The sequence below is a fragment of the Pelophylax lessonae genome (genome assembly GCF_965119305.1).
Source record: "Pelophylax lessonae genome assembly, chromosome: 11".
Classification (NCBI taxonomy): domain Eukaryota; kingdom Metazoa; phylum Chordata; class Amphibia; order Anura; family Ranidae; genus Pelophylax; species Pelophylax lessonae.
The window spans coordinates 163,055,270-163,072,847 of NC_138778.1; the positions used below are offsets into that span (position 1 = coordinate 163,055,270).

The 17,578-nt window shown below is 43.5% G+C and overlaps 1 protein-coding gene across 1 annotated transcript in view; it reads right to left on the reverse strand.

The window, feature by feature from the left end:
* The window catches only part of LOC309567460 (uncharacterized protein), a 118,128-nt gene that overhangs the window by 48,251 nt on the left and 52,299 nt on the right, over nucleotides 1-17,578 (reverse strand). The window contains exons 7-8 of the mRNA XM_082272849.1: nucleotides 17,046-17,257; nucleotides 15,816-15,889 (exon numbers count right to left, since the gene is read on the reverse strand). Coding sequence (XP_082128975.1) covers nucleotides 15,816-15,889; nucleotides 17,046-17,257 — 286 coding nt within the window. The remainder of the gene's footprint in view (nucleotides 1-15,815; nucleotides 15,890-17,045; nucleotides 17,258-17,578) is intronic.

A 17,578-nucleotide genomic window follows, 5' to 3' on the forward strand; every position in this document is an offset into this window, starting at 1 on the left:
GGGGGTTAAACCTTCCTGAGCTGAAGTGGTTAACCACTTTCAGACTGGAGGATTTGGCTGCTCAAAGACCAGGCCCTATTTTGCGATCCTACCCCCCCCCCCCAAAAAAAAATAAATAAATAATTGGGTACAATGACTGTGGCAAATTTGTGATGTGTAAACAGCAAGTGGGCTCAGATCCTATTTAACCACTTAAGCCCCGGAGGATTTGGCTGCTCAAAGACCAGGCTCTATTTTGCGATTTGGCACTGCATGACTTTAACGGACAATTGCGCAGTCGTGCAACGCTGTACCCAAACAAAATATACGTCCTTTTTTTCCCACAAACAGAGCTTTCTTTTGGTGGTATTTGAACACCTGTGCGATTTTTATTTTTTGCGCTATAAACAAAAAAAGAGCGACAATTTTTTTAAAAAAAAAAAAACAATATTTTTCACATTGTTTTTATGAAATTCCAAAAAAAAAAAAAAAATTTAAAAATCAAATAAGCTTCAAAAAAGCGTGGGCATGGGGAGCAGAGCACTGTGCCCTGAGCCCACCCAGTTGTATGACAATAGCGAATGAATATTCGCTATTATCACACTGATTCTCCTCCCAGCCAATCAGGAAGCGGGTCCTGAGACCCCTTTCCTGATTGGCTGAAAAGAGAAGCGATTTTACTGGCCATTGGCCAGGAAGAGGGAGGAGATGCACGGCCGGAGGAGGTAAGAATGCTGGCTGCCTGGCCTGCTTGCTGGTCGGCTGTCCCGCTGGGGGGTGTATTTGCCAGCCAGCCATCCGTCTGTCTGTCCGGCTGGGGGGGGGGTGTATTTGCCTGCCGGAACAGCTGGGGGGTGGTGTATTTGCCGCCCCCCAAATTATCATGCACCAGCCGCCACTGGTTGTGATAGTGATTGACAAATGCTAGCACATGCAATGCTGTACCCAAATGAACATTATCACTTTTTTTAGATAGATAAGCTCCTTTCACATGAACGGACTGATTGGGTTCACCTGTCGGTTTTTCAGGTAGACCCAATTAGACCCTCCATTCCCCGCTTAACAGAAGTTGATTGTTTGATAAGCTGGGAAAACTGAAAATTCCTATCAGATACTTACGGTAACTTTCCTTTCCTGATGGTCTCCATGGCAGCCTACGTGTGGGTTAACCCTGCCTCCTCTCCAATGGTATAGGACCCCCCCCCCTCTATAAATTTCAGCTTGCAGGTACAGCCAGTGTTCCATATCTTAGCCGAATCCAAGACAAGAGGGTGGGACCTCCGGCTGCCATGGAGACCATTAGGAAAGGAAAATAACGGTAAGTATCTGATAGGAATTTTCCATTTTCCTGACAGTCTCCATGGCAGCCTACGTGTGGGAAATAACTAGCCCAAGCCACACGGGTGGGAATGCTTTAACAAAGAAAATTTTACTTCAAATTATTAGCAGACAAAACAGTCAAGCCAAAATTAACTGAAGATAAGGAGGCTGGCTCCACACAATAATGTGTCATAAACGTATTAACAGAAGACCAGGAAGCCGCTCTGCAGACTACTTCTGGCGCAACATGATGTGAGGCCGCCCAAGACGTCGATATGCTTCTCGTTGAGTGAGCTGTCACTCTCTGGGGCGTATGGCTACTGTGGCGTTGTGTGTGGTGTCTGGAGGAGGAATGTGAGCGTCTCCTCTCAAGCCTTCTATCTGATGGAGACTCATGGCATCTGGACCTTGAAGAAGATTCTCTTCCTGGCCTGACAGGGTCTCTTTCTTGACCAGACCTGGAGGAGCTGGGAGAAAGAGAAATTCAGGGAGACACAGGATTTAGCCATGAATCATGAGCCAGCATCCCCCTTCCATGTCCCCTAAACTGTACCAGCACTCACCTGTTGTGAGAGGGCTGTCCACAAGGGGGCGGTGACGCAGGATCCATGTTTCAGGCAAAACCACAACTGACAAAGGAAATAGAGAGCATACAATGGATCATAATAAGGTACAAAGAACACTAAGGGGTCTCCTCAACTATCCATCCATCCGCTCCCCCCCCCCCTTTCTGCACACCGCTAAAAATATACAGCATCCGGCCCCACATACCTGGAGACTGTCAGGAATTTTTTGTTGATCAGCTTCTGCAGCCACTTACCAGTGTATCCTGACAATAAAGAATCCCTGCGGTCACTGGTCAGAATACAAAGTCCTGGCAGGAAGGGGTTTCTTCATCCACCTCATTTGCATGGATGGAGGAACTAATTGTGTACAGCTTTATAGTCTTTAAAAGTTGCCTACTGAAGACAATTGCAAGTCTTCCATCAGTGGAAGTTTCCTGTAGGATTATATTGCATTGCACTGAAATGGCATTGTGTGCCATCTATAGATGTCATGGATAAACCCAAAATTCTTTAAATACCCCCACCCAAATAATCCCACAATTATTGGTGATCAGTGGCACTTTAACCCCCCCCCCCTGCAAACAAGCACACAATTATTGCTGGTGAGTGTCATTTTATCCCCCCCCCCCCCCCCAACCTCCATCATTGGTGGTCAGGAGCAAACCATCCCACAACTTTAGTGGTCTATGGCATTTTGATCCCCCCCGCAAAAAAAATAATAAATAATTGGGTACAATGACTGTGGCAAATTTGTGATGTGTAAACAGCAAGTGGGCTCAGATCCTATTTAACCACTTAAGCCCCGGAGGATTTGGCTGCTCAAAGACCAGGCTCTATTTTGCGATTTGGCACTGCGTGACTTTAACGGACAATTGCGCGGTCGTGCGACGCTGTACCCAAACTAAATTGACATCCTTTTTTTCCCACAAACAGAGCTTTCTTTTGGTGGTATTTGATCACCTGTGCGATTTTTATTTTTTGCGCTATAAACAAAAAAAGAGCGACAATTTTGGAAAAAAAACAAAATTTTTCACATTTTTTTATATGAAATTCCCCCCCAAAAAAATGTAAAAATCAAAATTTTTAAACATTTTAGCCCAATTTGTTTTCTGCTACATATGTTTGGTAGAAAAAAATCGTATTTTGATTAGTTTGCGCAAAAGTTATTGCGTTTACGAACTAAGGGAAAGATTTTTGTCATCTTTATTGTCTTTTTTTAACGAGTAATGGCGGCAATCTGCAATTTTTTTTGCGGGACTGCGACATTGCGGCTGACGGATCGGACCCTTGACTGACATTTTTGACACTTTTGGGGGTACCAGTAACATTACTACAGTAATCAGTGCTATACATATGCACTGTTACTGTAAAAATGACACTGGCAGTTAAAGCGGAGTTCCAGCCATTTACTCACCTGTCCAACGGTCCAGCGATGCGGCCGCCGGAAGCCTCGATCCTCTCCCTCGGCGCCGGCATCACTGCTGTGGGCACCCGGCTGTTACAGTTTGCGGCTTCACAGCCGGGTACCCACTGCGCATGCGCGAGTCGCGCTGCGCGCCGTGATTGGCCGGCAATCTTCTGGGACCTCTGACGTGTCCCAGAAGATTGCAGGGAGGGAGGGGGAGAGGAGAACTTCCGCTCAGGGCGCCGCGGCGCTCCGAGCGGAAGTGGGAGTGGGTACCTGTCAAAACTAGGTACCCGCTCCCCCCCAAAAAATGACATGCCAAATGTGGCATGTCGGTGGGTCAGGACTCCCTAAAGCGGAAGTTCCACTTTTGGGTGGAACTCCGCTTTAAGGGATTAACTTTTATTAGACATCCAGGGGTTAAGTGTGTCCCTAGGGGCGTGCTTCTAACTGTGATTGGATGTGGCTTTTCATGTAACAGCAGAGATCTACGATCCTACATAGCAGGACCGTATGATCTCTGCTGTTACACAGGGGAGATTGACTGGCGGCTTTCTCCCGGTGTAACCGATGATTGCGAGTGAGCGGCGGACATCGGGTCCGCCGCTCACAGGCGTGGGGGGGTCCGTGAGCGAGCAGGAGCGCGCCTCCGGTGGCGCGCGCTTGCTCCCTAGAGCCTCACAGGCTAGCGACGTAGATCTACGTCACTTTGCCTGTGAGGGGCTGACTGCCGACGTAGATAGACGTTAGGCAGTCGGCAAGTGGTTAACCACTTGCCGACCGCCGCAAGTACATATACTGTGGCCGTCAGCCCCTCACAGGCAAAGTGACGTATGGGTACGTCACTAGCCTGTGAGGCTCCGGGGAGCAAACGCATGCCGCCGGAGGCGAGCTCCCGCGCGTTCACGCACCCCCCCCCCCCCCGTGCGTGTGCCCGGCGGACCCAATGTGCGCCAGGCACTCGCGATCGTCCGTGACAGCGGGAGAAAGGCAGGCGGCTGATGTAAACAAGCCGCCTGTCATTCTCCCCTGTGTATGAACAGTGATCATATGGTTCTACTATGTAGGACCGTTGATTACTGTTCCTACACTTCAAGCCACAGCCAATCACAGTAAGAATCACGCCCCTAGGGACACACACAGCCCCTCCCTCTCAAATAAAGTTAACCCCTTCACTACCAGTGTCATTTTACAGTAACAGTGCATATGTATAGCACTGATTACTGTAGTAATGTCACTGATAACCCCAAAAGTGTCAAAAATGTCAGTCAAGGGTCCGATCCGTCCACCGCAATGTCGCAGTATCGCAGGTCGCCGCCATTACTCGTTAGAAAAAAAAAACAACAAAATCTTTCCCTTTGTTAGTAAACGCGATAACTTTTGCCCAAACCAATCAAAATACGCTTTTTGTGATTTTTTTTTTTACCAAACATATGTAGCATAAAACAAATTGGCCGAAAATGTTAAAAAATTTTGATTTTTACATTTTTTTTGGGAATTTCATATAAAAAAAATGTAAAAAATATTGTTATTTTTGCAAAATTGACGCTATTTTTTTGTTTATAGCGCATGATCAAAAAATCGCACAGGTAATCAAATACCATCAAAAGAAAGCTCTGTTTGTGGGAAAAAAAAGGACATCAAATTTGTTTAGGTACAGTGTCGCACGACCGCACAATTGTCCGTTAAATCACGCGGTGCCGAATCGCAAAATACCCCCTGGTCAGGAGGGGGGTAACATCTTCCGGGGCTTAAGGCTACATTCACACCTGAGCGTAGCGTTTTTTACCGCGATTTTTTACTGCGATTTTACCGCGATTTTACCGCAATTTTTTTGCAGGCGTTTTTAGATTGAATAGAAACCAATGGAAAACGCCTGTAATCTGCCCAAAAAGAAGCTTGTGTACTTTTTTGAGCGTTGGGCGTTTTGCTTACAGCGTCAAAACGCTCAGATGTGAACAGGGGCCATTGAAATGAATAGGATTTGTCTTGTTGGGCGTTTTGAGAGCTGATCCTAGAGCAGAAAAACTCCCCAAAAACGCCCCAAAATGCCTACATGTGAACGGAGCCTAAGTGGTTAAAGTGCGATTTATTTACAGTGAAAACATACAAACAAGCATACACAGCAAACAGTGAACATAGGTAATACCAGCAAACAAAAACCAACCCCAAAGTCAAAAATAACTAGAAAAACAAGCAACTGACAATCCACAAATATCTACAATATAAGGGACGGGGTAACAGGGAATACAGGGATGCAAGGAAGAGGGGGTACAAGGGCAGAGAGCAGGAGCAAGGCACAGGGGTACAGGATAGATATGGCTATTGCCCCGTACGCACGTTCCGATAATCGTACGATAAAAGTCGCTTTTGACCTGATCGCACGATAATCTGATCGTTAATACACAGCTTTCGACAGCCGATCAAGACCGTTGGTCCAACAAAATCCGAAGGGACAAACAGGAAAACTTCTGTCGTACAATAGCCCCGCGAATGACAATCGTTTCATCAGTACACTATGCATCCACTAAAAATCGATCGACAAAGACCGCACATGATCAGAAACACTAAAATAGCATGGAAAAAGCCTGGATGCCATTGTTTTTGTTTTGCACCATCTGATACGTAGCTAAGCAACCAGGAAGCTTTTCCCGAATCGTACGACAAAAATCATATGGTTTGTATGCATTGGGGAATTTAATGTTAGTATCATGCAACAAGATACGAACAATAAATCGTCCGATTATCTGAATGTGTGTACGGGGCATTAGAATCACGATTGCAGGAACGAGGCTCTGGCAACAAGAAGTCAATCAGTATCGCGTGACGCAATTGGGAAAGGGAGGAGCAGCCTTCAATAGCCACCTGGCAGCTGAATACAGGTGTAAGTAATCATAGCAGCCTGCTGGCTTCTGAGAGACACCTGCTGGTGGACACTGGAACTGCAGCATTAAGTCCAGGGCAGCATAGTGCCACCAGCAGGTGAACTCAATTCTAACAGCAAAAGGACATTGTTACATTTAAGGCCCCTTTCACACATACGGTCCGTTCAGTTCATCAGTTCAGTCACGTCAAAATGTATCAGTTTTTCATCCATTTTTCATCCGTTTTTTTTTGTCCTTTTTCATCCGTTTTTCGTTCTTCTTAACCCGTTTTTCGTCCTTTTCATCCGTTTTTCATCCATTTTTCATCCGTTTATTTTTTTACATCCACTACCAATTCAAAAACAGATGAAAAACGGTCCGTTTACATCCGTTTTTTTGACGGATGAAAAATAGGGCATTCATCATTGATTTTCAGCAGACTTCAAAAGACCCTCCCTCCTTTGATGTGATCAGATCTGGCTGTCTCTGCATAGATTACTGTCTGATGTCTCCAATGTGCACCATAGCAAGGCAAGCATTGTATAACAGACTTCATACACAACCATTTTCATACCCCCCCTTTTTTTTTTTGGCGGAGGGGGGGGGGGGGGGGCTCTGTTCCATGTCCTAGCTGCTGATCTTCTGCAGCCTCTTTGCAGCCACGATCAAACCCCATGGTGGGATTCTTTGTGCTATTGATGGGAATGCGGGGGAACTTACATCTTACAATAAAAGACAAATGACAATAAAATACAGTTTTCCCCTTTTGTTAGGCTTTGTTTGCATGCCCTAGCTGCTGATCACCTGCATTTTCTTGCAGCCACTTCCCCCCCCCCCCCCCCCCCAGTGATAGTTGCCTGGCATTTCCCAGGGTGGAAGTCTTGGTGCTATTGATGAGATGGGGACTAGGTAAGTACTGCTGTGTGTTATAGACATCTGATAGCAAAATACAGTTTTCATGCTTTTTTTTTCATCCTTTGTTGTATCTTAGTGGCGTGGATCCCTCCTCAGTGGTGGGTGCATGACATTTCAGATGGGTTGGTGTCTTGATGCTATTGATGAGCTGGGGGGGGGGGGGGGGGTTGGTGTGAACAGCTAGCTGTGTGTTATAGGCAACTGACAGTACAATGCAGTTCTCACCTCTTGTTTAGGCTTTGTTGCATGTCATAGTTGCTGATCTTCTGCAGGCTCTTTGCAACCACTTTCTCTGGTGATGGGTACTTGGCCAGGGTGGGTTTCTTGATGTTGGGGATGAGCTGGGGGGGGGGGGAGTTGTGTAAACCTCTGTGGACATCTGAATAAAGTCTCAATGTTCTCAGGTGTGACCATACAAAAAAATGGAATGTGGTAAAATGCAAGGTGTAAATAAGTACAATAAAACCTAATTATACCAGATAGTATAATCGTACTTATTTACACCTTGCCATATTCCAGGTCACACCTGAGCACATTTGACACTTTAGAATTGCAGGGAATTGTGATGAGAATTTTAAACTCAGGTAAAAAAAAAGGCAGAAGTAGTGCAGCTGAATGGGAGAATTATTCCAACTATGCTACTTTGGCCTCAAGTTTGAAATTCCCTTTTCATTTTCCTGTAATTCTCTCTTTATTGAGTAGACCCTATAATCTGATGATAAATGATAAATAGGTGGGGATTAATTATGCAGAGTGGGCGGGGCTTCATGGAAGTGGGTGTGGTAAGTAATTAATAGCTGTGCTGCAAAGTGTCCCTGGAAATGTTTTTAAATGTTGGCAACTATGATAGCCTAGGGCAGTGATGGCGAACCTTGGCACCCCAGATGTTTTCAAACTACATTTCCCATGATGCTCATGCGCTCTGCAGTGTAGTTAGGCATAATGGAAAATGTAGTTGCAAAACATCTGGGGTGCTAAGGTTCGCCATCACTGGCCTAGGTTCTTCTTGAATATTGTTGCCAGATAGTCTGAGGTGGGGTGAGATCATTGTTTTGTATGTGTTTATTGTGGGCTTTCTTGTGCATCATCTTTAGTAGAGGCTTCCTTCTGGGACGACAGCCATGCAGACCAATTTGATGCAGTGTGCGGTGTATGGTCTGAGCACTGACAGTCTGACCCCCCACCCCTTCAACCACTGCAGCAATGCTGGCAGCACTCATACGTTTATATTTCCCAAAGACATTCACTGGACATGATGCTGAGCACATGCACTCAACTTCTTTGGTCGACCATGGCAGAAGGCACTGATATTGGTGGAAGCACCTAATCAGAGTGGCAAGTGGTTCCGTCACAAGTACTGTCTGCCAAACGCGTCAGCGGGGGGTAAACATTTTAAAGTGTCCATGTGCAGCGTCCAACTCAGGACACGTGGGAACTGCAAATGTATTACTTCTTTGTCATTGCTGTATTGCATGTCATTTTGCATTGCTACACCTGTTACATCCCTGTTCATAGGCTGGTCAAGTGTGCTTAATACTTCCCACCACTAGATGGGGATAGCACCACTCTGGGATATCTAACCCAGCTCAGGTCCTATCTGTGGGGAATGGTTGTGTTCAGTGATCAGTGTGCAGAGTAAGTACAAGGTGGAGGAGTGAAGTTCAGTCCAAAGAGGGGACAAATTGAAAGTACTAAAACCAAAGGGTAATAGTTACCAACCGGCAGCAAAGACCTTTGAGAATATAGGTGAAGGATTTCTTAGCTACCGGCAACCTCACCGAATGTCACTGGATTCAAAAGGAACCAGAAACCGAGTCACTTACCAGTAAGCATTATACTGAACCACAGCCTGAGTCCAGGATTACCAAAGCCTATTAACAGTGGATCAGCAGAATTCCTCTATTTACTCAGAGACTGTATTCTATCTGAATGTTTATACTGTAACCAAGACCAGTCACAGTAAAAGTTGTGAGTTGTATCTTACCACTGTCTACCTCATTCTTCAACATCGCTACTACATTGACAGTACTGGCGTCACGACAAATACTATCAAGGGACCTAGCCGCCACAAGCACCCTAAACATCACTGTCATCAAGGGCACCTCAACCACCATCTTGGCTGGTGTTTTCCCTGTCTCAGAGCGTGCCCCGAAAGATTTTGTGCTGTCTTCCTCGTCGCTGTGCGACCGCCCAGGGAGGTTTTCTGCTATTCATGAGTAAACCGATGAACGATATTATTGCTGTCTCTCATCGGCCCACCGTGCACCTCACGTGACGCCCCTGCGGTTCTGGCATGTCGCACATAAAGCAAAGCTCTGATGCATGTGTGCCTCCTTTAGATTGGTGGTTGGGAGGCGGGCCTTCAAATCACAGCTCAACCACCTGCCTTTACAACCTTCTGTGTGAATATGGCCTTATAGAATGTTGTGTGCAGGAGTACTAATAATCATGCCACGGTATAAAATAATGTGCTAGACTACTTGTTCTACTGTGCAGGCATAGGCAGGAGAAAGATTTCAGACAGAGGCACTGAAAATGTGTGTGGGCCACAACTGTCCTATTCAGCTTCCCACTCTATCCAGAACTAAGGAAACCATTTTGACTGGACATACACTTTAATTGGATGGCAAAGTATTACAGTAGGCAGAACATTAGCAGTCAGATTATGTATAAACATTTAGCAAATGGGTATTGGTGGTCTGGAAAGTCTTCTTTGGCCTCACAAGGCCCCAGCTAGACAGTACCATACTGAAAATAGAGTGGCAGTGGGATGCCAAGTACAGGAACACTGTCTGGGCAAGAATAGTGTAGTTTTGACGCAACAGGAAGGGAGAAAGCAGCACAGGAGAATTAGCACCATTAAGAAGCCACTGAACACCAGTGAAGAAGGGTTTGATGTGACTGAACACCAGTGGAGGAGTAGTTATTGCCGCTACTGAACACCAATGAAGATGGATATTTATTGCTGACCACATCACTGAACACCAATTGGAAAGGGGAATTTATTACTGACACCAATGAAGGTGTTTGTATGGGATTATTTATTGCTGTCACTGCCATAGAACAACAATGGGGGAAGGAGTGGTGGGGGTTGCGGGGGGTTGTTGCTGACAATGACATGAATGAAGGGGGTATGTTTATTGTTGCCACTGAACATCAGTGAATTGGGGGGGGGGGGGGGGAGTAGTTACTACTGAAACTGAACACCAATAAAAGAGGGGGAGAGTTATTGCTGCCATTGAACACCAATAGGGGGAGGGAATATATTGCAAAAACTGCCACTGAACACTAATGAAAGGGGAGCTTTTACTGCCACTTCCCATAAATACTTGGATAGCAGTTTGTATGGCAACACATTACATTACAGGCTGTGGTGAGAAGATGACACAGTGACAGTAGGTAGGTGAGTGGACAGGCCCCAGAGGATGGGGTGTAGCACCCACCTGACCCCAAGAGGCAAGTCAGGAACCTCCCTGTACCATGCCCGCAGCACTGCATCTTCTGTACCATGCCTGTACCATCTGTGCCATATCTGTGCCATGCCTGTACCATCAGTGCCATATCTGTGCCATGCCTGTATCATCTATGCCATATCTGTGTCATTCCTGTACCATCTGTGCCATATCTGTGTCATGCCTGTACCATCTGTGCCATGCCTGTACCATCTCCTGTGCCATGTCTGTACAATCTGTGCCATATCTGCACCATCTCCTGTGCCATGCCTGTACCATCTCCTGTGCCATGCCTAAACCATCACCTGTGCCATGCCTGAACCATCTCCTGTACCATGCCTGTACCATCTCCTGTACCATGCCTGTACCATCTCCTGTACAGGCATACCCCACTTTTAAGTACACAATGGGACCAGAGCATGTATGTAAAACGAAAATGTACTTAAAGTGAAGCAATACCTTTTTTCACTTCTCAATGTATGTAAATACACTAACTCTATGGGAAATCTTGGTCAGCGTGACATGGCACTGCTCTCAAACCATAAGTTACAAAGTCACCAAACTTGGGGAGCACATTAAGGGACCCAGGACTATGACATGGTAAATTACCTAGGAAAGCTGAACGGCCACAAAAAAGGATATGTTGTAGTCCTGGGTCCTCTCTTAATGCTCCCTAAGTTTGGTGTCCCTGTCACTAATGATTTGGGAGCAGTGCCATGTCAAGCAGACCAACATTTCCCATAAACGCCAATGTTTAAACCCGGGAGTAGTGCCATGTCCAGCTGACCAAGCTGTGTCCTTACTTGCGAGTGTACGTATAGGGAGTGTACGTAAAATGGGGCATGCCTGTACCATGCCCACAGCCCTGCATCTCCTGTACCATGTCAGCAGCCCCTGCACCTGTTTTGGGTCTCGTGGTGGTCCAGTTGGGTCAAGTAGCTGCTGCATTTCCCACCCTAGGCTTATACTCGAGTCAATACGTTTTCCCAGTTTTTTGTGGTAAAATTAGGTGCCTCGGCTTATATTCGGGTCAGCTTATACTCGAGTATATATACGGTACAAGTGAGATTTCAGGCATTCCCTGCAACAAAAAATGTATTTTTTGGTGAGATACTCCCAATAGGAACACGTCTAAAGGTATGCAGGCCCAGCAGATCTCCTCATTAGTGCTCTGCAGGTGCACAGCTGATTGGTAACTACGAAACCACTCCCACTAGACCCACTCGGCACAGAAGAACAAACAGTGATTTCTTCAGAATAACAAAAGGTAGGAATCTGCAACAAAGTTTGTTATAATCCCTGCAAAGTACAGAGATCACCCAGAGGGGAATGTTTTTTTTCTCAACAAAAGTGGATTTACACTTTAAAGTAGAACTATAGGAAAAACTTTTTTTTTTTTTAAATTTTGGATAGAACAAGGGAGGATAATAACCCCTGTCAGATTTTTTTTTCCACCACCTGTGCCCCATTGCAGGGATTTTCCTTTACTTCCTGTCCCATAGCCAAACAGGAAGTGAGAGGAAATTCCTGCAAATTAAGGGAATTCCTTGGGGACCCCCCAGGTCACCAGAAGTAGTGTTCCATTGGAAGATCTCTCTGCTATTACTTTTCTAGAGACAACCCAAAATTTGGGATTTTCTTTTACATAAATTTTCAATTATAATGATAAACAGGACAAATACAGAGAGTGAATCTCCTTAACGGGGGCACAGACTGCAATAAAAACCTAATAGGTGTTCTAATACTTCTCCATTCTATCCAAAACTGAAAAAATGTTTTGCCTTTGGTTATACTTTAACCTTTGAAGCAGAAGTTTAGGTATGCACATTTTTGTAGCGGTGCCTACTGCAGTGATTTCCAGCTACCATGGGGATGGGCCTGGTATAGCACATGAAGCCCAGATGATGTCTTAGAAGACGAAACGCATCGGGTTCCTAGTCATTCAGGCCATTGCACCTTGATTCTACATGTTGGATGATGATACAAGCGTTTGTCATTTGAATATGATGAACTTTTCTACCTTTTTTAATACATTTTGAGATACACTTTTATACTATGTGCAGTCTTTTTTTATCCCTATGGTTCAATGCACTGCACAAGACTTGTCCCTGAGTGGCAGTCCTACCGTGGAATGAAGTTGAGATATTTCCAGAGTTACCTGTATGCACAATCCCTGGCTATACCTTTATGCAGTTGACTCAGTGCTTATGGTATTTGAGTCCATACTCTCTGGTAAGCCTTGAATTTATATGAGTGGTAGACGGTAAATAGTGGTGATTTCAATGGTGGCAAGAATGACAAAGTTTGCTCTGGGATCTTCATTGCAATTTCATTCTACAATATATATTTTTGTGGACTTTATTTACACTTTATGGACTTTATTGTTATATTCATGTAATCTTGGCACTTTTGCACTTTACGCTTAATTTTTATATTTCTATATTTATTGATATTTTCCTAGTGCTGCACTTTTTTATCACATTTTTAGCAATGTTTTGTCCATTGTAGTGCAAGCAGCTCTGTTCAAATATAGAATTAGCGCAGTGTTGCACATATACACTTATCCAAGCTGGATCAATGTAACTGTGCAAAAATATGCATACCTAAACTTCAGCTTTAAAGCAAAAATGGAAGTATGCCTTAAAAGTTGTAATATAAACTCAGTATTTGAGCATCTGTAGTCTGCAAATAAAGCTAATTAACAGCTAAGGCAAGAGGCGTGTTGGAACACTGTGGATAGACTCTCGTAATTCATCCGTTGTTTATCTGCAGCCTACTACAGACTTTTCTGTTGAGTTACCAATTTTAGCTATCCTGCTGCACATGGCTGCACATGGTTTTAAAATACCAAAAATTCCCATGGAGTTAAAATGTATTTTTCATCAAGGAACAAAGACTACGTATATAACTTGCATAAGAAAATTTTATTTTGTAAGTTTTACAAAGCAAGAAACAAAGTTCTTAATGTACAGAAGACACCGGTGACAGCAACACAGCTGTTGTTCACATCACTGGGAGATGGATGTTGGCTCACACATATGAACTTGATAATAATGTGAATATTCTTATAAACATCAGTTGTTTTCATCAAAGTAACACAGTATGTACAGAAAAACATGAATTCCCTTCGCTTATTTGAGTAAGAGCACTTTACACATCTTCGCTCATCATGTGTACTGTGTTACCGAAAAAGCCAGTATCGGTGTATTTCCAACCAAGTGCAATTGTGAAAGACAGAGAAATAGTATACATTTTAAAGAACAGAGTGATATATGAAAACAGGCTTCCAGTTTGCTTGAGCAGTCCCAATCTCTTCCATTCCTCAAATCCACAGTGTGTTTTAGTTACTTCCGTCCTAAACATAAAGCAGAATGTTGTCAGAAATAAGTAAAATCTCGAGGCATCCCAGACTAAAAAGTGGTGCACTGTCATATTAGAAGCACCCCTTTCACATAAGAGTCCTCAGTCCCCTACCCCCTATACACCAAAATCTTCAGTCCCCCATTTCCCCCTTTCACATCACAGTCCACAGACCCCTCCCCCACCATCCCTTTCACATCAGAAAATTCAGCCCCCTAGCATGGCAGTGGATAGGAGGCATAGCGGGATAAACAAATGTGGATTTCCTTCCATTTCTGAATACCGTGGCTGCCTTGAATGCCGCCCAACCTGAATTAGTGTCATGTGTGTTCATAGTGCTGGTGGCTGGCCCACCTGCACCATGTAAATTTATGATTATTTTTGAAAATACCTAACACAGTGCAGCATCCTGGTTGAGAAATGCTGGCCTGGGATACCACGCAGCTACATACAGCAGACCTCTAGGCAAATATAATTCACTCTTTATTTATAAGCCAATTCATTCCTTTTTCATAAAATGATTTAAAGTGGACCTTCACCCCATCAATGACATCACATGATTTCCCCAGTTCCCTGTTACACAATCAGATATCACAATTTTTTTGAGGGGTGAATTAGGTACCTTTTCAGCGGGTCCTAGCCCCTACTTTGGGGTTTTTCTCCAAAGTGAGAATGAGGTCCCCACCTCCTTCCCCTCTACCTAAAAATTTCTGGAAGGTCACACATTCCATAATGTTTTGGATAAATCTTTGCCGTACTGTGCATGTGCCATCGTGCATCATCAGGGAGCCCCCTCAAAGAACTGGGAAAAGACAGTCGGCCTCCTGAATGATCAGTAGGGAAGATGGCGACACGGGACCTGGAGGGCTAAGACTGAATGGTGGCTTACACTAAACAATGCTAGATTTTTTTGTTTTGGGGACAACCCACTCTATGGGGGGCCCTGCTGGCAGCCTATTACTCGACATCCCTCAATTGCAAAATCAAAGGAGCCGAAGGTAAAATTGTCCACTGAAAAGCACCCTCAAACAGTCAGATACAGGCTCTATTCAGATATTTTGACAACTGTCGGGGCTGGCTGTAAAAATACAATATTCACAGCAAGAGATTCATCCATCTGCGCTGTGTAGGGTGCAAGCTAAGTGGAAAAAAAAATCTATAAGTGCATGGCTAACTTTAGTGCCACAAAGTTTACAAAACTGTAGGCTTTACAAAGTGCATGTTTAAAGCTCCCTATCAAAACTTTAGCAGCAAGCTCTGGATTTTAATACCGGCAGTGCCATCAATGTTCTACTAATTTGTCATAATCTGATGGAGCCTTCAGTGTGCAGTTTTCAGCATATTCTCCTTTTATCTTGCCTTATCTGTGTACATTTTTAAACAATAAAGACAGATCTAATCTAATCCAGCTAAACTGGAGGATGGTTTTATTCAATGTAGGCCAAAAATGAGACTGTGTTCCACAAGAACAAAAAGGACAATAAGGGACCTGAGCAGATAGCAGAAAGCATAATGCAACCTTAATGCATTTGTTTGCAGGCTTGGGGGCAGAATTATGTCCAAGCAACACACAATTAGAATGGGTACTAATCGGCTGCTCATGAGTAAATGTATACTATATGTAAATGTTAATCTTTTTAATTGTTTTCATATCTATGGGTTACATTAAAATGTTTCATGAAAATAGCCTCTATGGATGTACATAACTTGCTGAACATTGGACATAAAGCAACCAAGATTTAAAATCTCTTATTCAACCTCCTATGAGTCTATTTAATAAAGCTTTTACCCAAGATGTACACAGCTTTCACCCAAGATTCCATTAAACAAAAATGTGAATCTTGGAAAGTGCGTGGATCTTGGTTTAAAATTTTGGTAAATAAATTCCTTAGTTTTTAAATTGTTTTTATTCAGGCAGGGATATACAAGTTACCCTAGACTGCTCAATAATCACCTTGAGATGGCGGAGTCCTCGTTGATGTTCCTGTTTGTTGTGTGCCTGTTGCCGGGCCACCTTTTACATTGCTGCTGCAGATAGAAAGCAGGTTTTTTTTTTTTTAAATATATTGCCATTATAGACATAACACTGATCATGACAGATTATAATAAAAGGACAGTCAGTGGCATATAGATGTATTAAGACTCAGGCCTTTCACATTCAACAACAGGGAACCATTTATGATTTTTGCGAGTAAAGGGCTTGATATGTTAATTAATAGAATCTCTTTTATTGTATTTCACTGGGAGAGTATATATATATATATATATATATATATATATATATATATATAAATATATTGTATTATATATCAATTAAAGATGAACTCCAACCAAAAATTATTTTGGACATTTGCACTGTAAAAAAAAGTGACCACGTTCATCTGTACCTCCTCCATTCACAGAATGTCTTAAATTGTGTGAAAGGAATGCAAGATGTATTCTGAATGGAAGTGTTAAAGAGCAACCAACCTACTATGGTCAGTGTACTAGAGCCATAGTTACATGGTTACATAGTTATCCTGGTTGAAAAAAGACACAAGTCCATCTAGTTTAACCAATAAAAGGGAAAAAAATGATGCAATCCTATATACACAATCCTATACCCAAAGTTGATCCAGAGGAAGGCAAAAACCCCAGCAAGGCATGATCCAATTTGCTTCAGCAGGGAAAGAAATTCCTTCCTGATCCCCCAAGAGGCAATTAGATATTCCCTGGATCAACTTTACCTATAAAGCCAGATCGGCTTGTTTTGGTTCTAGAAGTTTCAGTTGCGAAATCAATTGGCCGAAGTTTAAATCTGAAAGGAAGATGGGGAGAAGGTGGAAGTGTCAGTGACAGCCGAGAGCACTGACACCACAACACTGGAGGGGATTGCTTAGTGGGGAAATCTACCATAATTTACTAATATGCAAGGTATAGTAGTACATTATGGCATACATTTCCCTGGGCCGTTTTTAAAATTTTGTATGACCAGGTTTAACTCTACTTTAGGTGTTATGTTTATTTCATTGAGTGATCATACACCAATATTCTGCAACATAGGAGGGTCCTCTTTTGTCAAAATAATTGAGGACAGTGGTATACAAAGCTGTCTGGGTTCATGCCACCTTCTGCAGTAAGCTTGGACCAGGTACCACAGGAGACAATATTCCCACCATTTTTCATTTGCAATGCAGTTTATTACCTCTCATCCAAGAGTTTGCGGTATGTTGCAATCTCGTTCTCTAATTTTGTCTTGGCGTCCAGCAGAGTATTATATTCGTCAGTCTGGCACTCTATCTCTGCCCTGATCTGTTCCAGTTGCTCTTCAATGGAGGTAATCTGAATCTGGATCTGGGCAATCTTTGCACAGAATTGTCCTTCTGTTTGTGCTAAATTTTCTTCAAGAGATCTTTTCTGTCAATGATAAAACAGCACAGATGAACCGCTGACCTAAAATACAAGCTGAATTTGCATATGGATAAAATGATATCTGAAATATAATTATTTGATGTGACATTTAGTAATATTTCTAATATGTGTCCCATTAAAATCATATTGCTACAATTAAAATTCATAAACAAGGGCTGCCTGTAAATAAAATATGTAATCTTTATCATTCCCACGTCCCATGCCTTGGATCTTTGCTCACTTGAATGGCGAAAACACGCAGAAGAGTCTTCAGCATCCTACACTTTTAGGAGTGTCAGATGTCTGGTCAACCTCTGCACTTTGTGA